This window comes from Lampetra planeri, chromosome 4, assembly GCF_965212315.1.
Source record: "Lampetra planeri chromosome 4, kcLamPlan1.2.h2, whole genome shotgun sequence".
NCBI lineage: Eukaryota > Metazoa > Chordata > Hyperoartia > Petromyzontiformes > Petromyzontidae > Lampetra > Lampetra planeri.
The window spans coordinates 8,003,341-8,026,019 of NC_136110.1; the positions used below are offsets into that span (position 1 = coordinate 8,003,341).

General features: G+C 44.1%; 1 protein-coding gene across 1 annotated transcript in view; it reads left to right on the top strand.

The window, feature by feature from the left end:
* Positions 1-5,273: 5,273 nt before the first annotated feature.
* The window catches only part of SMYD1 (SET and MYND domain containing 1), a 28,069-nt gene continuing 10,663 nt past the window's right edge, over positions 5,274-22,679 (top strand). The window contains exons 1-7 of the mRNA XM_078593175.1: positions 5,274-5,501; positions 7,288-7,461; positions 12,582-12,795; positions 14,905-15,035; positions 17,410-17,448; positions 19,994-20,171; positions 21,429-21,521. Of these exons, the coding sequence (XP_078449301.1) occupies positions 5,374-5,501; positions 7,288-7,461; positions 12,582-12,795; positions 14,905-15,035; positions 17,410-17,448; positions 19,994-20,171; positions 21,429-21,521 (957 nt within the window). The 5' untranslated portion in view covers positions 5,274-5,373. The remainder of the gene's footprint in view (positions 5,502-7,287; positions 7,462-12,581; positions 12,796-14,904; positions 15,036-17,409; positions 17,449-19,993; positions 20,172-21,428; positions 21,522-22,679) is intronic.

Here is a 22,679-nt window from a genome sequence, read left to right on the forward strand (position 1 = left end):
CGGTATTGTCGACGAGCTCCCCCGCCCCCCACGCCCTTGGGGTGAGTTGGCTCGACGCTCGATTAAGTGCACCGATTTGTCGGTGGGGGTTGGGGGGGAGGTGACATCAGCCTGAAGGGAGTGCGGATAAATGAATATGCGGTTAAGTGAGTATGTGAGGATAAAATAATACAAATTAAAAATAATAGAAATACAATTATAAATCACGACGTTTCGGAGGCAACATAAGTCTCCGTCATCAGGTCACCCTGATTTATAATTTTATTTATATTATTATTTATATTATTTTTTATTTTTACCTACGTGACTTTACCGAAAAAACCGAAGAGTTTGAATCCTTGCAGTCACTAAAGCTTCGAATTTAGATTGAGTATGTGAGTTATCGTATGTTGCGGATAAGTGAGTATGTGAGTTATACTGGTAGGAACGAAGTGAACCAGCCTACAATAGATTATATCGTCCGATGTCCGATTAGGTGTAGCAACATCGTCCCCTACTGCAAACACTTGGCAGGACCCTACAAAAACCTTTAGACTCAGTGAGGCTTTCCTGGCTAAACAAGTGTAACATTCCCTTATAATTCCCTGAGATAGTTTTTAATTAAAACATTTAAATAAAAAATTAACTCACAGCGGCCTAAAGCCTACAGCTAGGCCTAAAGCATAGAACTAGGCCTCAAACTCTCCCTTCGTATCGTACCCCCGCGATTTCATTTTATTATAGCCATTCATTTGTTCGTTCCTACCAGCCCACCCCGCAGGGACCTGTTCTTATGTGCGGATAAGTGAGTATGTGAGTTATCTTATGTGCGCATAACTGAGCACGTGAGTTTTGATATGTGCGGATAGGTCAGCATGAGATGTATCGTATGTACGGATAAGTGAGCATGTGAGTCATCGGATGTGCGGATAAGGGGCCGTCCATAAATGACGTCACGCGATTTTGGACGATTTTGACCCCCCCTCATCACACGGCGTTACAAAAAGTCAGACCCCCCCCCCCCCTAGGTGCGTGACGTCATTTATGGACGGCCCCTAAGTGAACATACGAGTCATCGTATGTGCGGATAAGTGTTACGTGTGGTATATCATATGCGCGGAGAAGTGAAAATGTACGTGGATTTGCTATATTCATCAGATGACCAAGGAAATTTGGTGGAATGCTGGCGCAGTGATCAGCGCACCGCGCTATGAATCCGGTAACCTGAGCTCGATTGCCAGCCACGGTCAGCACTTGTGTGGGACGAGTGATATCTGAAACTGGCCCTGTACCCCCCATCCACACCGATCGCGTGAAGTATGGTCAAACAACCCCTGTGACCGACACGGCTTGTGCTCGCATTCTATTTTAAGGCCAGGGGCATTGCTTGCGACCAAACTGAGCACTTCACTTCGCGGCAAGTGCAGGAGACTGCACTTATTTTTTATATCTGGATTGCCTACTTGATGGGTAACATCTACACGTGCAGGCCTCTTGGCAATCTACTGCTGGATGAGGGCATTCCCACGTGGCGGGTTGTGTGACCATGTGAAGGCAGGGAGAGAATAGTTGTCGAGACAGAGTACAGTTCAACCGTGGGATTTGCTACACTACCCCTCATGGCCCACTACATAGCCCTGCAGCCCTATGTCAACCTGGTGGTCACCCATACAAGCATTAGCCATGTTCAAACATGCTTATCTTCCGAGATCAAGTCTAGTTGTTTTTTTAGAGCGTCAATTCATGAAAATTTGCATCTCACAATGCTTTACAATCGTGTACCGCACGGAGGCAGGAGGAACCACAGACAAACGTGAAGGCAGCATCCCGGGCGGTGAGCCGGCAACAACAATTGCCCAAGTTTTGCAGTCCTCTGTATATGTCAGGACGTTTTCAGCCAATGAAAGTGTTTCTACATATGAGAGAACACCGCAGCACCAAAATAAATGAATAAACAGCATGTGAGGGGGCAACACTCTATCCCATACACATGGGGCAGATGGAGATTCACTTGCGATACCGCCTTCTGGAAAGCCAGTGCACCTCCACATCCATGGGAAGAGAGTTTCACAACATTTGTGCGATCCGATAACCCTCGCTGCCTGCACAGTGCTGGATTACAGGCGTGTGCCATCACGTAGTCAAGATTCCTAATTCACTCCGTGAAATGCTTGAATGTATAGTTTAACAACTTTCGACCACAAAATTTATTTTAAAGTGAAATTACCATATTGCCGAACACGTCGAGTGCTCAGTTGATGCTGAATTGGTACCAGCAAGCTTTGCCTAATTGTGTACCAGAATTAACACGGGTGGAAAAGATTGCCAGGTTAATCTTCTGAAAGTTAAGCTAAGATGTCCTCATGTAAGAGAGAAAAACCAGCATGAGCTCTCACTGGCTCGAGGGAATTTTAATGCCAGACACACACAGCACTTAAAAATATTATTATTAGCTTGTAGAAATGCCAATACAATGTCAAATACATTCCATGACAATTTCATTTAATACAGAAAGTTGCAAATATAGAATACTGTTCAGTGTTCATGTTGGGGATGGAATGTGGAGCAATGGTGAGCACACTGCGTTATGAACCCGGTGACCTGAATTTTCTTCTCGACCACAAACAACAGCGAAAAATTATATTTTAAAATAATCTTGGCACACCGTTCAACCATCCACAATGATCAGCATGGTGAAGTATGGTCAATAAACCACCTTGCCATGGTGTGGGGAGTCCTTCATCCAGCAGTGGATTACGTATTATATTTATTTATTAGAAGTAATAGTTCTGACATGCATATACAATTTCATGAACGTTACTTCGTAATGAGAGGAAAACAGTGGCAAATTCACCTTTATAATTTATAGTCATCGATCATTAAAATGTACATGTTCACTGAGCAGCAACAGCTGCAGTGGCAGGATTCCCATCTTGCAGTGGTATAGCTATCCAGCGTACAAGCCAGTGATGGGCAACCCAGACGAGTTAGTGGGCCACGTGAGCGGACCTCCTTCACCTCTGTGGGCCGCAAGCTTTAAATTGTGCTTGTTCGCTAATCATGAGCCCATACATCACCCAAGACACACTTAGACCAGGTCACCAGGAGGGGCCTCATAGGCCCGCGGCCCACATGTTGGCCACCATTGGTGTAAGCTGTGCAACTGCACCGGGGGCCCATGGGCTGGAGGAGCCCGGACGTCCGGGTATGAAGGATGGGGGTGGAGCGGGGGGTCGGAATTGGACAGGGAGGGTGACCATTTAGTTTATTGCAGCAGCGCCCATGCCAATCATCCTACACTACTGCCACCCTGAATGAAACCAGTGTTCAGTTAATAACACCGATCGTGCAGTCTTGAATGTTCAGGGGAATGCTGGAGGGTGACACTGGTGGAGATGAAGGAATACATGTTGAAGTCAATGCTACCTAGTCTGCGTACTGTTAGGAGTCATCGGCAGTAGCACCAGCAGCCACAATTCAAACGACTCCTCGATAGCAGCCTCACCAAGTGTAGTGAAACAAAAAATGCACATCTCGTACATAGAGACTTTTTTAAGTCAGCTCATGACAACAGTAAAATCATTTTCAGAAGATTAACCCAGTGATCGTTTCCGCTCACGTTATTTCTGGTGGACAATAATGCAACGCTTGCTGACACCAATGCAGTCTTAACTTAGTGCTCAATATGTGTGCATTAGTTTCACCTTCTGGTCAGTTTTGTGGTGAAACGCTGTTTAAATATTTATTAAGGCATTTAAGCAAGTGAATTATAAGTTAAAAAATTTTGACAACATGTTGACGTGACCTAAAAACATGACCTTGGAGAGCATCTGGTCTTATCATAACTCCGAAGCTAAGCAGGATTTCAGAACCTGTAAAGTGCTTGGATGGGTGACCACCACCCACAAACAGATTGCCAGAGGGCTGCAGGGCCATGCAGTGGGTTGTTGAGAGCAGTGCAGCAAAACCCATTCTTGTACTCCACATCTATACTCTCCCTGCCTTCAACAACCCGCACTGACCAGCGTGGCGAAGTATGGTCAAATCATTTTCAAGGCCCGCACAAGCGCGAAAATGCCTTCATCAAAGCGGCGGTTACGCGCTGTTACCCGTACACACGTTACTCAACAAGTAGGCGAGCCAAACAATGAAACAATAAAAACGTGCCCGTCTCCTGCTGTTATCGCAATGTCAAAGGGCTTTATTCGGTAACACGCATTCTCTGGCCTAAAATAGAATGCGAGCCATTAGTGTGTGTGAGAAGAACACCAAGCCCAGCGTCGGGCCGGGCCCAGGGTTCACCTTGGTTTACCATCGCGCACAATGCCTGCTCTGGACGTATCCAGTTACCTTTGTCGAAAAGGCAGTTTAGTTTTACCAAATCTAAAATGAATGAGATATATACCTGCGATCGTATTCCGTTTCAAGTCATGGACAATGTAATGTATTATTAAATGGCTGCGCGCAGTTTTTCAGATATGTTCCCGTGTTACTCTGCGGGGCACGTGGCACTCTCAATTGTGATATTGAAATGCAACTCCTTTACAAGAATGAGGTGCTGTGTTTCTAAATTAGGGACGTCTGTTAACAAAAAAAATACGGACATCATTTTTTTTCTTCCTATTTTTTTTTTCCTATTTTATTTTTCCAAGTAAGACCCACTGAGCTTTCTAGCTCTTTTTCAGAAGCGACCTGGCCACAAATGATAGCTCAACGATGTGGCTTATCAAGTGGAAATGTATAGCAACCAATACTCTAAACGCATGTTTTTCTAAATGTATAGGGGAAAACCGGTGGACCCGGGGAAAAATCCACACGACCACGGGAAGAACATGCAAACTCCAAACAGAGAGGCATCAGGGTCGGGATCGGTATCGAACCCACGACCTCCTGTATACCAGGCGAGGTAGTTAACACCTCGCTACCGTGTCGCTCAAACACAACATCATAACAATTAACATCAACACTTAACATTATCTTTTATAACAATTATACTGGTGTCAAATTGAAGTGTCTTCCAGTAATAAAATGTATCTAAAACCCGAGGGGTATTTGCACTCATAACTTAACAAGAAAATAGCAGACATTGTGATACTGACAGGGGCTTAGGATCTTTTTGTAGGTTGCCTAGCACTGCGGCCACCTCGCTTTCAACTTCATATCCCTTGGGTAGGTCACCATAGCAGGACTCTTCTAAATATGGTGTTGAATGCGCGTGGCTGGCTTAATATACGGATGCTGTTATCTCTATAGAGCCCTTGCTGTCGAAGCCTTGGGCATTCTGTCGGGACAAGCAAACTGAGAACGCCGCTTCGTCGAAGGGGACAGACAGCCATATAAACATTATTCGTTGAGTGACTTTAAAAAAAATCAACATTTGTTGCTAAAAGAGCCATGTTTCTGGAAGGGCTAAAGATTGTGACGCTGCCAGGGAAAGGACGCTGTTTGGTGGCCACAAGGAGTTACCAAACCGGGGACGTCATCTTCTCAGCAAAGCCTTACGCTGCAGTGGCATTTGACAGGTATGTTGTCAGGTACGGTGTCGCGTTTGACATGGTACAATACGTGTGGACTGTATATGGCAAGTCACTACTGTCATCATCATGACCACCACCATCCGATCTATCCGATACCACTTGCATAGCTTTTTTGTGGTTGTGCTTGTAGAGCTCTGCCTTGTGATCAACAAACTCATCTCAAATTTTGATTTAAAGCTTTCGTGACTGCAGGGATTCATATTCTTGGTTCTTTCAGTAAAGAATTCTCACTGAGAATTTTTTATTGTTTTATATTTTTATTATTTTATTATTTCCCTTCTACGTGATTTTACCGAAAGAACCAAGAATATAAACTCCTCTCACTCACTCTGCAGAACAGGAGAACATACAAACTCCACGCACTCACTTTCACTTTAGAGAACAGGGAGAGAACATACAAACGCCACTCTCTCAAACTCTGTAGAACAACATCCCAACTTTTCACTTCGCATGCTGGGAGCTTTTTGAGGAACTGAATTTCTGGTTACAAGTTCATGAAGAAGCTTCCAGCACATGGAACCAAACGTCGGACAACGTGCCGAAGAACAAACGGGGCAACCCGAAAACACATCGAAGAGATACACCTCGATACATTGTTGAATTTCACTTACCTAACAGTCTTCTGCTGGATGACGACCTCCGCCATGCCGTACGGGTGGCAGAGTTATTTCACCATACTTCACCACATCGGTCATTGCGGGTTAGTGGCGAGGGTGTGCCAGAATCGGTTTAAAATATCGCTCGTGACTGACGTTAGCCGTGGCCCGGAATCAAACTCAGATTGCTTGGTTCATAGTGCAAATCGCTAACCACTCTGCCACTGTTCCACAACATATGTAAAATTGTTCTTAATACAGTGTAGGTATGAAAAACTAGTAGGCATGGCAACCACACAGAATTTCTGAGTGACCATTTTCTATCTTATTTGTTTCGCCAAAATGACACATTTTTAATGAATGGGCGATCTCCATTTTTTTTTCATGCAGTGATTAAGTATTGAAATATTACACTTCTACTCCTGCAAATGTCAAGGCCGTGGTGTAGGTCAGCACACTAGAGGTCACCGGTTCGACCGGCCATTACAGTGGTTGAAACAACGGTGCAAGTTTTTTAAATTCCTCCGCCCACATAGCGGTAACAATAAACACGCTGCAGTTAGTCGATCGGTAGGTCACGTGTGGTGGGGTAAAGTGTGGGTACTCCCACCTCTTCCAAGCCGTCTGGCCTGCGTGCAAGGATTGGCCAAAACACCCTTTAGAGGGGCTCTCCAGAGCCACCTCTAGTGGTGGCCCTTCCACCAGCAGTGGCATGCGCACACATTTGCAGGGCTGCGTCTTTATTACCTGCAAATGGATTACGCACCTGGACATGCTGTTGCGTTTTTAAATCCTTTATATTAAGTTCGCTTGCTTGCTTACGACCGTGCAAATCTTTCGGTCGTTTTTTAACCCACTTCCCGTGATCCAATCGAGCTGACATTTTCCACACAGACTCGTTGTGCGTGACAATTAATGTTCGTGAAAGAAAAAAAATCCAAAATTTTACCCTTTTTAGGACAAAAATATTATATTTAATTACCAATTGCTTAATGGTGCAATGCAATCATCTGACCCATAGGTGGCAGCCATCTCAAGCCAGAGGACGAGAGGACTCTAGCCGCCACGCATATAAAGGATTTATAGTGAAAAACTTTGTTTTTACGGCTTGTACTTGTTTCTGCTTTAATCCATTGGCACGGCCTGGCGTTTTCTCTCTGCCGGCGTTTTTTAAGCCACTTTACTCAGGTTTGCCACAGCTGTTTCCGCTCCGGCCAAAACCTGCTGCGGTGTGGTCGCTGTGGCTTCGCCTTCTACTGCGATCGGACGTGCCGACAAGAAGGCTGGCCACAACACAGCCTGGAGTGCGCTGACATGCAGAACTGCGGCCTGCCCACGGACAACGTTCGGTAAGAAAGCTTTTGACGTCTGCCGCTCCGAGCCCTTTGTGACGTTGTCAGCGCATGCTTAATGTAAGTCCGTTTTCAATCGGTTTCCATCTGTGCGGGGTTTTAAACAAACAAACATTGTTATTTTACCAGGTAAGTCCCACTGAGCTGTATAGCTCTTTTACAGAAAGCGACCTGGCCACAAATGATAACTCAACACAGTGGCTTATCATGTGGAAATGTACAGCAGCCAAATACTCTAAACACATGTTTCTAAATGTGTCGGGGAAACACAGGAGGACCCGGGAAAAAATCCACGCGGCCACGGGAAGAACATGCAAACTCCAAATACACAGGCATCAGGGTCGGGATCGAACCCACGACCTCCTGTATACCAGGCGAGAGAGTTAACATCTCGCCACCACAGCGCCCTTTTGATTGTTACCCGCATGCGCGATTGAGTATTCGCCAGAACATTCCATTTTAGGACCAACAGCTCTTGGGGAATTGTCGATGCCGTGTCTGGCTGCCTTCCCGCGTATCTGTGATTTATGCCCCTCCTGTGAAGGTTTCCTGGCTTGGTTGGGAAGTTGAGATTGTGGTCTATGATGTGTAGACCTAATGGACCAATTTCTTTGTTGTGAAAACTTTTTTTGTTGTTTGCGATTTTTATTTTGGTGCCGTTTCTTAATTAGTTTATTCATTTTAGATTTTGCTTAGTAGTAGGGGTTTCATTTTCTTGATAGTGGCTATATATTGGATTTGGTCCTTATATCTAATTAATGTAATGTATTGCGTTATGGGATGCTATTAGCATGGATCTTCTTCTTCCACGCGTTTGTCCCACTCACGTGGGGTCCACTGTCCTTGCCAACCTCCTCCACGCTGTCCCGGGCCATCTCTCTTTCCGCTCCCTCGGGCCACCGTGTCCCATCGCACTACACCTCTTCTTCTGCCTTCCTCTTGATCTCTTTCCTTCCACTTGCATCACTTGCACCTTCTGACCCACATCATCTTTCTGCTGTCTCTCTTCCATGACCGAACCACACCAGTCGTTTCTCTCTCTTTCTCTCTCTCATCTTATCTGTGATTTATACCACCTTGAGTCTTCCTCTCACTTCTTCATTTCTCACCCCCTGTGCTTCCTTGTTGAAGCCAACATCCACTGCAACATCCTCATCTATGTGACTCACATAGCTCGGTCCTCCCTCTTTCTTGTGCCCCAGCACTCGGCCCCATACAACAGCACCAGCCTCACCACCGTCTTGTACTATACACTACACTATACACTACACTATACACTACACTATACACTACACTATACACTACACACTTTTCCATTCAACCCAACTGGGACCCTCTTATCGCACACCACACCAGTCATCTCTCACCATTTCAACCATCCATCCCTTGTTCTTGATCTCATCTCTCCTTCTAGTGACCCATCACAGCACACATCGTTGCACCGAGGAACTTAAACTCGTTCGTCGTCATGCTATTTAGCATGAATGATGCTGTATAAAATTTAATATTATTTCCCGCACCTCTCAATCATTCTCTCTCTATGATTGACGCAACAACTGTGCACTTTCAAAAAAATTGTAAAACGATTAGGAAAATTATTATGACTGTACAGTTGTCGCAGTGTGAATGGGGGACGTGGCATTGGTTGGATTGCGCGCAGCTATTCATGAGGCTCTGGGAATCCCAGGCCTGCGAGACGGCCTTCCCAGTTGACATTCCCATTCCTGCACTCGTAGTGAAGAGGAGGAGGAGGAGGGAGCAACACCGCTGCAGCTTGACTGTGGTGATTGGGGGGGGGGAGCAGGGCAATAAGGGGCCGTCCATAAATGACGTCACGCATCTAGGGGGGGGGGGGGGTCAGACATTTGTGACGATGTGTGACGAGAGGATGGGGGGGGGGAGAAATGTGACGTCACATCAAAATGCGCAACGTCGTGTGACGAGGGGGGGGGGTAAAAATCATCCAAAATCGCGTGACGTCATTTATGGACGGCCCCTAACCCAATAACGGTGGCGCACGACGCAGTCAACGTGAAACAGACGTTGACACAGGCGGAGTGCTGAACAGGCTGAGCAAGGATATGCGGTCTGCTGTGATCTGTCGTGCATTCTGCTGCAGATCTCGCCATCGATGCTGATGAAGAAATGGGCCTCGACGCGTCTCGTAGCGCCTTTATTTTAAATTGACTTTAAGCAGGTGTTCATTTAATTGGTACGCGGGTAAACAAAATAAACGAGTACATGTACAGCACTTTTATTGTTGTTGAATCGACGCGGAGGCGCGTACCACCACGATATGTCTACGGATGTCTTGTGACCACCCCCATTTCATTCTCTAAATTAAGGTTAATTTAAAACATAAATGAATATGCAAGGGAACACAAATGTTAGGGGTCAATTAATTTGGGGGTTACAAGACATCTGGACCACCCTGTACTGTGGCTCTATTTTTGGTTGCAGGATCTTCACTTACTGCAGGCAAATTATCCTTCCCTGTAAACACGTCTCATGTATTTTTCGATTTAAAGATTTCGTGACTGCAGGGATTCATCTTCTTGGTTCTTTCGGTAAAGTCACGTAGAATGTAAATAATAAACTAATAAAAATAAAACATAATAAAATAATTCTCACGACGTTTCGGCCACAACGCAAGCAGCCGTCCTCAGGTGAAGAACAGGTCTGTCGAGAAGACAGAGTCTCATTCTGCAGGGATTCATCTTCTTGGTTCTTTCGGTAAAGTCACGTAGAATGGAAATAATCAACTAATAAAAATAAAACATAATAAAATAATTCTCACGACGTTTCGGCCACAACGCAAGCAGCCGTCCTTAGGTGAAGACAAGGTCTGTCGAGAAGACAGAGTCTGAATGAGTCTGAATGAGACTCTGTCTTCTCGACAGACCTGTTCTTCACCTAAGGACGGCTGCTTGCGTTGTGGCCGAAACGTCGTGAGAATTATTTTATTATTTCCATTCTACGTGACTTTACCGAAAGAACCAAGAAGACGTCTCATGTAATTACTTTGATGTCGCAAAATCGGAAAACGTGCGCACCTTTGCGATTTTCGAACTCGCACAAGAAGAATACTCGTGATGAACGATATTGAATTGTTTTAGCGAGGGGCAGGGGAAGGGAGTGCTGATGAGACGTCACATTTATTGGGGCCGCAGCTGATGGGATGTCGCATTTATTGCGGCCGCAGCTGGTCATAATGCTCCAGGCATTTGGGAGCATTCCGCGTGTCCATTTGACACCGAGTTGCCATGGCGAACCGAGTAGAAGAACCTTTGAACATTTGCACGATGTGATTTCATTAATCCACACTGCGAAGGGAAACACAGGTTATTTGTGCCCTACTGGACATATGTGAAAAAGAGCTTTATTGCTCATCGGATTCCTCCAGTCTAAATAAATATTCTCATTTTGAAACGCACTGTGCTTAAATACGGACGACGCAAACACTTTACTCAACGTTGTATAGCAATTCCTATATCGAAAGTTATGCTACGATAACCATGGCAGAAGGTATTTTATATACAATACTGTGGATTCAAAATACGTAGTTTAAAAATATATGATCCAGTGCCTTTGAAAAAATTACCCACATTTCACCCACCCTATCTTGTCAGATCTCGGAAGCTAAGCATGCGTTGGGCCTGCATAGTGTTCGGATGATGCGTGACCACCGTGCACACACAGGTTTTTAGGATGCTGGTGCTGCTACAGAGTTGCATGCTTGGCAGAGGGCAGTGTCGAAAAATCCATTGTTATGTTGTACTGTACTCTGCTACAAAATCTATGCTCCCTGCCACCTTCACAAAACCCGCACGGACCAGCACGGTGAAGTATGATCAAACAAACCCCATTACTGACACGGTCGTTCAGCATCCAGCAGTGGATTGACTAATGGGATTGTGCACTTACATGTACGCATGTACAATACAGCATGCTATTTTTAATACAAGCCAGCAGAGCATCCAATGAACGGTCTACTTCGTGGATTATAGATGCTCTTGTTATGTTTCCAGTGCCAGGTGTGAGAGACATTCACTTATATAACTGATCAGTAATTTACATTAAATTCCCATTAGCTGTTGTGGCCGCATCTCCCTCGTCATGAGGAATTGGGCCTTTCGCATTTGGCAAAGTGGGCTGGGTTCTCTGTTATTAACCCCTGCGTAGCCTGCTTGCTGTATGCAGCACGCGCACAGACTTGGCATAGGCAGCACTACTGAGGTATTGTAGTTCCAGTAAAGAGATGTGAGATGCAGAGCAACGTCGCATTTCAGACTTACTGGAGACTGAGGTTATAGGTGGATAAGTTGAAAGGTCGTGCTTACGTGCTCGGGTCGGACAACATTTTCAGTTAACACCATCGTGGTTACTGGACAAAAAGAGAAAATGCTTTGAACATGGGATAATTAAATTTCGATTTAAAGCTTTCGTGACTGCAGGGATTCATCTTCTTGGTTCTTTCGGTAAAATAAAATTCTCACGACGTTTCGGCCACAACGCAAGCAGCCGTCCTTCGGACGCTGTCTTTCCGACAGCCCTGTTATTCACCTGAGGACGGCTGCTTGCGTTGTGGCCGAAACGTCGTGAGAATTTTATTTTATTGTATTATTTTTATTATTTTATTATTTCCCTTCTACGTGACTTTATCGAAAGAACCAAGAAGATGGGATAATTATTTACCGTGATTTAAAGGCGAATGTACACGAGATTAAGAATACAATAGTGAACATCCGCAGAAAGATGCAGTTGCCCAACGACTGCACTGCGTCAGGGCGGATTTGTGACGGCCGGATATGTGTCGCCATGCCATGCAGCATCGTGCCAATTAGTTTTGCAATTGTGCACAAACAGAAGTAGGCCTCTATTGTGATGGGACTTTACATAATCATTATCATGAGCCACAATCAATACACTGTTGGATGAAAGTCTGACCAAGCCCTCGTCATCTCTCATGCTCCCGAGATGTAACAATCCATCTGCACGCGAGCTGCTTTCTGTATGCACACGTATATGGAACTTCTTTCGCACCGTACGTAGCCAACCCCGCTAATCGGAGGTATGATCTCACAATGTGTTGTTGTTGTCATTATCCTTTTAAATAGGTTGGTGGCCCGTATTTTGAGGCGGGTGATTAAGGACAGTGTTTTCGGAGCAGAGGGCGAAATCATTTCTCCAGATCGGCTGGAAACGCACATCGAGAGGCTGAGCAACGACGAACGGCAAGCTATGGAGCAAGACGTGACAGCGTGCCTGCAGTTTTGCCCCGCGGCAGCAAAGCACTTCGACACAGCCTTCATACTGCAAATGCTCCAGATTGTAAGAATGCTATTAAAACCCTTTCCCGTTCTGATGACGTACATGTACTGATGAAATGCAAATGATGTACGGAATCGGATTGGAACCGGAAGAAAAACTAATGAAAGAACGTTACCAGTACCGAGGCTGCCACAAGGCCATGTGGGAAGGCGTGTGGCTATCGTAGAGTGCGGTCGTGTCGCGACAGTTCTCTGCGGCGAGTACAATATCTTACTGGTAGGAACCACCTGGTTCCACCAGCCCACAGGGGATTATTGTGTCCGTCCGTCGTGCATCCAAAAATGGGAGGGGTGGGGCTCGGTGGAGAGGGGAGAGTGTGGAGAGGCTGAGTGGGGAGGGGCTGGGTGGGGAGGGGAGGGTGGGGAGGGGCTGGGTGGGGAGGGTGGGGCTGGGTGGGGAGGGGCTGGTCACCCCGTGGTGCCCTTATAAAACTCAACGTTTAGCCTACTCACGCCGGCTTGTGCCCGCCCTCACAGTCGGCAATATTTGCGGAATACATCACGCCGCCGTTGACCCTGGCCATTGACCGAGCAACCCAACGTTCCTATCAGCTCCCTCCGCAGGAATGTGTTTAAAAACAGCGGCGCTATGCCTCTCTAAATAAAATTAATGCTAACTGCTTGCGCGTTCTGGGATTCAGCGGTGAACGAGACACCCATCCTGCAAACTTGCATACGTCTCAGAACGGGAAGGAGTTAACTCGAGCAAGAGACACAAAAGCATTTTACAAACGTAGGAAGCCCACGTCTGTTTCGCGATTCGATTCCATGCAATGCGGGAGATACAAAGCCTGCTCCAGGGATTCACTGGCGCGCTCACAAATTGACAGGGACAAAGTTGCGCAAATAGAAGGCACTTAAAATAGCGAGTGCCCCCTTTACATGCCGGCGTTAAACTTAATGTTAAACCAAAGCTGCTTCAGCTCTGCTCGTAAAGGAAAAATTCACACGAGGTTACGTGAACCCTAGCAAACACAGTCAACTTTAGAAAAAGGCATGAATACCGCACTGTACGAATTTAAATAACTCTTTGATTGGATTCACATTCATAGACTCATTGTACACGTGTGTAATCGCGCGTGAAATCTTTATTATGAACAATGCCTTGACATTAAATGCAAATGGTAGACGAATGCGAACCGAAACACTACAATGAGATGGACCAAATGAGAGGCGGTACACGCGAGAACGCAAACGGGACACGAAGTGATCGGTTCTGGTAGGGAATTGTGACCCCAAGACGTGGATTATTCATCTAATCATTGGGATTGGGAAGAGGTAAATCGTGAAATTATTGCTGCATAGCCGTCTTAAACTCATGTTGTAATTTTTGCGTTTTGATTATTTAACACATGCTTTTGCCAATTGTTCCTACTTGTTTGTGAGCCCAAGACTAAGGTACTCATGCTATTTCTCATTACATTTGTTGTTTCAATCAGTGCTGGATATAATAAACCTTTGAATGAATGTCATTGCCCATGACCAAAACTACCCGATTTCATGATATCTCAGAAACTAAGCAGCATGGATAGCTCTTAGTTAAGCAACCATCGTGCATATACAGGTGCTATAGGCTGATACGGGGCTACATTGCCATCTATTATCGCTGCCATCACTGAACCACATTGACCAGCGTGGCGAAGTATGACCCAACAACCCTAACGACTTGTCTGCTGTATGTATGTTGAACTTCTTTCGCACCGTACGTAACCAACCGTGCTAATCTGAGGTGCGGGGGAAGGACAACAAACTAAACACAAAAAGCAGTTCTAAAGAAATTCTTTTCAATTTATATTATTTGGGTCTTTCGGTAAAGTCACGTAGATAGGTTCAAAGAAAATAACAAAAAACTACGACGTTTCGATCACAAGACAAGCAATCGTCATCAGAAATAAAAAAAAATCAATGCATAGCTCCAGGGGCTTCCTAATATAGGAAGAAAGAGGGTTCCAGACGGACGCAGAAGCGCATCTGAAACGCGCGATGCGGTAACCGTCTTTGTTCGATGGTTATCAAAAATCCGCTTCTGCTGCGAGGGTGGCCGGAGTTTGCGTGATGGTTTATGCACCTCGACGAGAGGAGCACTGTGCCGTGTTGTGATTTATTGCAGGTTAACCTCAACAGCCTCATCCTGACAGACCAGAGTGGTGTCAAAGCCATGGGGGTGGGCCTCTTTCCAACCATCAGCCTGCTTAATCACGACTGCTGGCCCAATTGCTGCGTGACCTTCAACAACGGAAAGTAAGATTTGACCGGGTGGCACTTTGGGACTGAGCACCAAGCCAGCGCCACTAAGATCCTGGGTTCGAATCTGCATTTCAGCCGGGCCGTGATCAAACTGGGTTCTCGACTGTTATGAGTTTATGGTCTCGGTTCAATAATTATCAATGACTGTACAACATTAATATAGCATTTGGTTAGCCGTCTTATTTGGATAAGTGCCAGCTCTGAGTCCTAAACATTTCAGCCTGATTGACATGTTATAAATCGGGCATTCAAAGGTGTGCTCCTAACGTGGATTAAGAGGTGGGGTGAAGTCACCGTAACACCATTTTCCAGGACCATTCTCTAACACAGGGTGGTGCACTGACAGCTGTGCGTATTCCAAATGTATTTGTTATTTTTCTCGTGATTTTACGCGAACAGTTGGAACGTAAGTGGAGACAAATGTAGACAATGGAAAGTAATTCACAGAGCAAATGGAATCCCACGAGGAGACAATAAACATGGATTGGAAGGTGGTTCTGAATACCGCTGGGTGTTCAAGGGTTGCTGCTTAGGTTTTAAACGCTTCATTCTGGATAGCTTTGTTTCATGATTTATGCCTCACCCACCCAACCACATAATGTCCCTGTGGTGCCTCCTATTAATTATCAGACCTCTGCCAACCTTATGGTGACCAACTCCCGTGCCTATGCTATTAATATCTCACACTGTCCACTCAGGCTTTTTCTTCCTTAAAGAGTTTGCTCTGATATCGTTTCTATTGCACCGATTCTCCGGTGCGTGTTTTCAAGTTTATACCACGGGTATTGTTCGGTGGGATGTCTGACGTTTTGCTCCACGTGCTGGGAGCCTCTTAAGGAAAGGACATTCTGCTGAGCAATGCGCGGCACAACCAGAAAACCCATCGGAGAGCTTTATGGCACGAGTGTGAAAAACCTATGCAGGATGAGACTGGTTGTAATTACCGGCGAAACGTCGTACTCAAATTGTGAATGTTGTGAGTTTACTCTCAATCACACTGATGCCCTGAACTAGCAACTAATTTGCATGTTTTGTTTACGCGACAAACCTTACTAATTGGCTGTGTCGGGTGGTGGCGGGTTTAACGACACATTTATATTGATGCGATCTAACCCAAAGAAAAAATATTCTGGATAGATTTTGGTTGTTTTGGTGGTAACGATGTTGATGATGACAGTGATACATCTCTCATATACATAACACAATAGGGGGCACAGGTGGTACATCTGCCAGTCATCTCAGTCAGTCAACCCATGCCACCTGGGTATGTCCCGTGACCTGTCAGCGAGCCATCGACACTTCACGTGGTCCTCAAAGTGCACGTGGTCTGGCACAGGCTACGTGGTGACGTCACCATGGCGGGTATTGGTATATACGTAACAGAGCTTTAAATATAATGGAGGACGTTAAATGGCTCCTTAAGGGTTTGTATTCCTAGCACAGTATGTACCAAAGTACGTTGCATGCAGTCATTGGTAAAAACCACACACACATGGGGATTCGTTTGAATTCTAATCCTGTCGCTGGCATTAAGTGGTAATAAATGGAGAGGAATCGTGGTTTATTAATGTCTCTGTTTCCGTGCCAGCAAATATAATTGCCTACCCAATGATGTGTTGCCTAGCATTGCATTAACAATGATGCGGGATGTGATTACACAGACGGAGATGGTTATTGATATATATTCAATCATGCAAAAAAGTTCCGGCTCAGGATGTGTCGGTATAAACATGCCTCGGTTATTATCTGTCAAAATTTCTACAAAACACACTTTAGAGCTATACTCGGTTTTGTTTCTTCCTGCCAATTGAACACGAAATGAAAACAGTCCTTTGTAAATCAACTATTGGATGAAGGCTTCACCACACTGGGTAGGTCGTGAGGGTTGTTTGACCATACTTCACCACGTCGGTCAGTGCACGTTGATGAAGCGAAAGTATCTTCCTGTGTTCAGATATCACTGCTGTCTATTTTTTAAATTTAGTCATGATTACAAACTAGAGGTTTAATAATGCATTCGATTAAAATATGTCAATACGCCCAGGATGCATGCATTGAATCGATGTTTTAATATGAATAAATTGTCATATGTAATGGGTTCACATGACCTCTATCGGCTGCTGCATTCAAACATTTAGAAGATTGATTTTCGGTATAAATAGCGGCCTTGAATCGTGTTAAATCATCGAATCATGAGCTGCACGTGGGGGTGAACCACGTTGACTTACTCGTACCAGGCTAACATGAGACTAATTTGAGGATAAAAGCTATGGCCTGTTGCGGAGCGATTTCCTTTACAAGGTCCGGGCATTCACAGACTCCCAATGTATTGAATGTTCCATAAATGGTGCGTTAAACTGTCTTGCAGCCGCCAAGCAAATAAAACCACCTTCCACTCCAGTGCAAGGTGAGCGAAACATTTTCTGTCATTATTTTTTTGTATCTCGCGTCGCATGTAACATTGCACGGAATGCATACAACATTGCACTGTGATGAACGTGAACACTGAAATCCACGCTCGGAAATTATTCAAACGTTTTGACGGCAATCACAAAGGCAATGAAGCAGACAATTTAAATGTAGAGCAAACTTTGTGCTGCAATTGTATTTTTCAGCGGATGGAGGTACTTAATGGCTGGTTAGAATATTAGCTTGCAATGTAACTATCAATAAACAAATCGCATCCCTATGTATTTAAGTTGCTGTCAATACAGTATATCTAATAATTGTTTTTTTACCCTTCTATCTGGCAACAAAACTGACACCTTTTTACAAGGAGTCATGTTTGCATAGACCACAATACCTGCAGTCATAATACAAACAAAAGACATAACTCTGATAATGTGCACTGTCCTTGAAGTTGATTGGTCCACACCCGAGACAGCTTTCCTTAAGGAAACTTCAAGGACAGTGCACATTATCAGAGTTATGTATTTTGTTTGTATTATGACTGCAGGTATTGCGGTCTATGCAAACATGACTCCTTGTAAAAAGGTGTCAGTTTTGTTGCCAGATAGAAGGGTAAACAACCAATTATCATATTTTTACTGGCAAATGAGGTTCCCATAGTACAGTATATCTATTAACGCTTTGTTCTTTAGGACACGGTTGGATAAACCCATATACAATCAGAGTACACGGCTGTACTTATTGCAAATAATTATAAAAAATATGCAACTCAAATTTCATGTAATTAAAATATGTGAAGATATGAAGTGTATTAGTAAATATACGTAAATTAGCATATACACCTTTATTCCGTTTATCAGTAAATGCAAGTGCTGGGATTTGGAATGCAGTTTCTTAAAAACTGCCTCTAACATACCCGATAATTGGTATATTTGACAAACCCTTTATGATTTTTTATTCATTTATCCAATGAAGATCCATGTCATTTTACCCACAAGCCCGTACCAGCCCATTCTAATGGCAGGGCATCTATTTATTTATGACAACCTTGAATAAAACTGCATAAAATTAATGACCTTGAACTCACATTAGGCTTTGCCTTTCAGCACCCAGTTACTTGTGACCTCATCAAGGTTACCCCATGAATGAAAGCTGCATTGCCTATGGGTGACCTTCCACCTCACCGTAAACTCAACACACGTGTCAATGGCACTATGGCCTTAAAAGTAAAAATATAGAATATATACAATGTAATGTTAAAGGCAATGGCCATTTTTCATAGCACATACATTTATTCCCATCTTCATAGCACGTGATTTTACGTGCTATGAACAAGGGCCATTGCTCGAAACGTTGCCTGTAATATATATTTTTTCCTTTGAAGACAACAGTGTTATTGACAAAGGTGTTTAATTTTTCGTTGGCTATTTTTTCTGATGTGCACCGCTGCCAATGCATCGCCAAATAAATAATCACCGACTGGTCACTGCTGCCGTCTCGTGGTTGTTAGTGCAATGTTCATGTAAAGTCCTCAGTCCACTGCTGGATGAAGGCCTCCTCGCGACTTTCTGTCATTGGTGTCGTTTGATAAATTTTCACCACGCTGTTCAGTGCGCTGGTGACGGTGGTGGTGGTATAATAACATGACATCTATTTTACGTGAGGTCGTGGTTGGTTTTTTTATGTGAGGTCATGGTTGTTTTTCTAAGTAATGGTTACTTACCAGAACATCGTCTATACGGTAATTCATTGGTCTTCCAGAGATACAGTAATTAGCCCTTTACTGGACTCTTTTCGCCACGAGAATTACTCACGTTTTATGGTTAACACATTATTTGCATATCTTGTCATGTGACATGGACCAGCGGTAGCGCATTCGCCACTTGTTGCAGAGGTTCACGGTTCGAATCCCGTGGCCGCCATGATTAATACCACGGATCTATTAACTGTAAAAAAATTAACCCGTAAAAACAAAGTTTTTCACTATAAATCCTTTATATGCGTGGCATCGGTTTTATTTTATTATTCATTTATGTTTTTCTTGAGTAAGAGTTTCATTTTTATCACATTGGTATTTTAAATTAAATATGAAAAAAATGTTTTACTAAAAAGTGGAAAATTTTGGAAAAAAATTTCACGAAAATAAATTGTCACGCACAACGAGTCTGTGTGCAAAATGTCAGCTCGATTGGATCATGAGAAGTGGGTTAAAAAACGACCGAAAGATTTGCACGGTCGTAAGCGCGCAAGCAAGCAAGCAAGTGAACTTAATATAAAGGATTTAAAAATACACGCTGCCTGCGTCACAGTGAACGTTAAAGATCCCGTGACATAATTCTCAAGAGTAAGCCATTGTGTGGCGGCATCATGGTCCAAATTTGCCACGCAAAAAAAATGCAATCATACACAGCGCCTGAAAACGTGGGAGGATCCTCATGCAAAATATGTATTCGACTTGGTAAGCGTGCTAATTAAAAGCAAATCTACTCTAAAGGCTGTTTTTGCCCCTGTCTCCCCGCCTCTAAACTTCACTTCGACGAAAGGGCGGAGCTGCGTGTGATGCGAGCGATCAACGCTGACGAGGAGCTCACCGTCTCCTACCTGAGTTTTGTCGGCCTGGCGGAGGAGCGTCGAGCCTTCTTGCTCCGAGATTATTTCTTCGAGTGCAACTGTGTCCACTGTCAGGATCAGACGCAAGATACTTTGCTCACCGCAGCCAAGGTTCGCAACTCGCCAGACGTGATCATAAGTGACGCCTTGTCCAAACTTTCGTGCGCTATCTTCTTGGTTCTTTCGGTAAAGTCACGTTGAAGGGAAATAATAAAAATATTACATAATAAAATAATTCTCACGACGTTTCGGCCACAACGCAAGCAGCCGTCCTTAGGTGAAGAACAGGTCTGTCGGAAAGACACCTGAGGACGGCTGCTTGCGTTGTGGCCGAAACGTCGTGAGAATTATTTTATTATGTTTCAATTTTATTATTTTATTATTTCCCTTCTACGTGGCTTTACCGAAAGAACCAAGAAGATGAATCCCTGCAGTCACGAAAGCTTTAAATCGAAATTTCGTGCACTAATATATCATTTCCGGCCCTTTTGTTAATCCGTGTTCTCTGGATGAGCCCTCCCCCCCCCCCCCCCAATGCCGTGTGGATTGTTTGGGTTATTTTGGTAATACTTCACCGCGCCGGTCGGTGCGAGTTGGCGAAGGTGCAGGGAACACAGATGTGGAAGCTTAGAAGTAGAGAACAGCAGGTGATTTAAGTGCACCGTACGACAAGCAGCGTGTGCATGGCGATCTCCCATCCAAGCGCGACCCAGGCTTCACTTTGCATAAGCTGCTGAAATCCTATGACAACTTCTTGGTTCTTTCGGTAAAGTCACGTAGAATGGAAATAATAAAATAATAAAAAATTAAACATAATAAAATAATTCTCATGACGTTTCGGCCACAACGCAAGCAGCCGTCCTCAGGTGAAGAACAGGTCTGTCGGAAAGACACCTGAGGACGGCTGCTTGCGTTGTGGCCGAAACGTCGTGAGAATTATTTTATTATGTTTTATTTTTATTATTTTATTATTTCCATTCTACGTGACTTTACCGAAAGAACCAAGAAGATGAATCCCTGCAGTAACGAAAGCTTTAAATCGAAATCCTACGACAAATTCACCTGGAATATGTACTTAACATTTTCATTCACTGATGCATTTAAAGCTAAGAATTGTAACTTGCGTGGCAAATTTACATACCCATTTACTATTGTGTGTGACTTTTGACCATTTATTGAATTTCCTTTAGAATTTCATCTCTCGCCACACCAGGGTCACCCTCAAAGCTAATTCCCACATTTTGCAAGTCACAATGCTCAGTATTCACAGCTCTTGATTTATATAAAGCAAACATGCTTTCCATTAAAGCAGGCAGTCGTCCCAAGGACACATAATCCTGAAAGGCTCGTGTTGTTTGTTGTTTCCAGTCAAAAGATATCGATGCCAAACAAGTTGCGGAGGACTCCAAACATGCCCTTGGGAAGGTTGACATGGCCCTGGCAGAGAGGCACTGGGACGAGGTAATGTAAATGCCAGACAATAAAGGTTACTGACCATGACTGCCAATTCATGTAATGGTGCTTTGTAATTCATGGCGAGCCACACTGTGTAACGTGAGCTTTAATTGCGCGTAGCAATGGAGCATATTTTGCGTTGCGTTGCTCTGATTTATCTGCCTTTGCGATGCTATTTTTCTCTGAATTAATGAGCTCTTCAAGTACCTAAAACACCGTACTCATAAAACACTGTACATTCACAATCATGGTCAGCAATTTATTTGAAAGATACTAATAACACGCACAACCCGACTTATTTGAAACACCATATGTATATGCTAATCGCAAATGAATATGTACATTGACCGAAGACAAAAGTGTGAACCTTTTATTAACTACAGACCTTTGTAGGACGTTAAATACGATACCTTTGGTTGTCCACACATTAACACGCGCCTTCGCATTATCCAATAATAATAACTTGTAGAATTATGTGCCTGTCCACCGAAATAATAATGAGGCCCTTGCAGTGACTTGAGTGGGCTAAAGTTACCATTTCCAGGTCGGATCTATTCCCTTCTCATACCCGATCAGTGTGGCTATGATTTGCAGGTTATGTTAAAGAAGTATGCTTCATGTGGTCACAGGCTGTCGGGCTCTAGGTTCCCCAATCCTGATATAAGTTAAAGTAAAAAAAAAATTAGAGGTGCAGCACTGCAATTACTTGCTCATGCCAGTGCTGGCAGAATGCGCCTCCAAGAGATGGAGTCTCTCGAAAGCCCTTCTAAGGGGCATTTGGCAAACTCTAACATGCTGGCCAAATGTCTTGGAAGAGGTGGTAGTATCCACCCTCTACGCCACCACGTGCAACCTTCCAATTGGCTAATTATGGTGCACGTATTGCTACTGTCGGGTGGGATTTAAGGAACCTGTCCCAATTTTTCAACTGCTGCAGCAGGTTGTAAGAGGTGGCATAAAATCATACTCAAAATGTTCAGAGCATCGCTGGTCTATATTTTTTGCGTGTTCAGTGTGATGTTATTCCTCCGCGCACCTCCGGTGTGAAAAAAAAAGTTTTAACATACATGCATACAACAAACATATTTTATACTCTTTGGTTCTTTCGGTAAAGTCACGTAGGTGAAAATAAAAACAATGATAATAATAATAAAATAATAATAT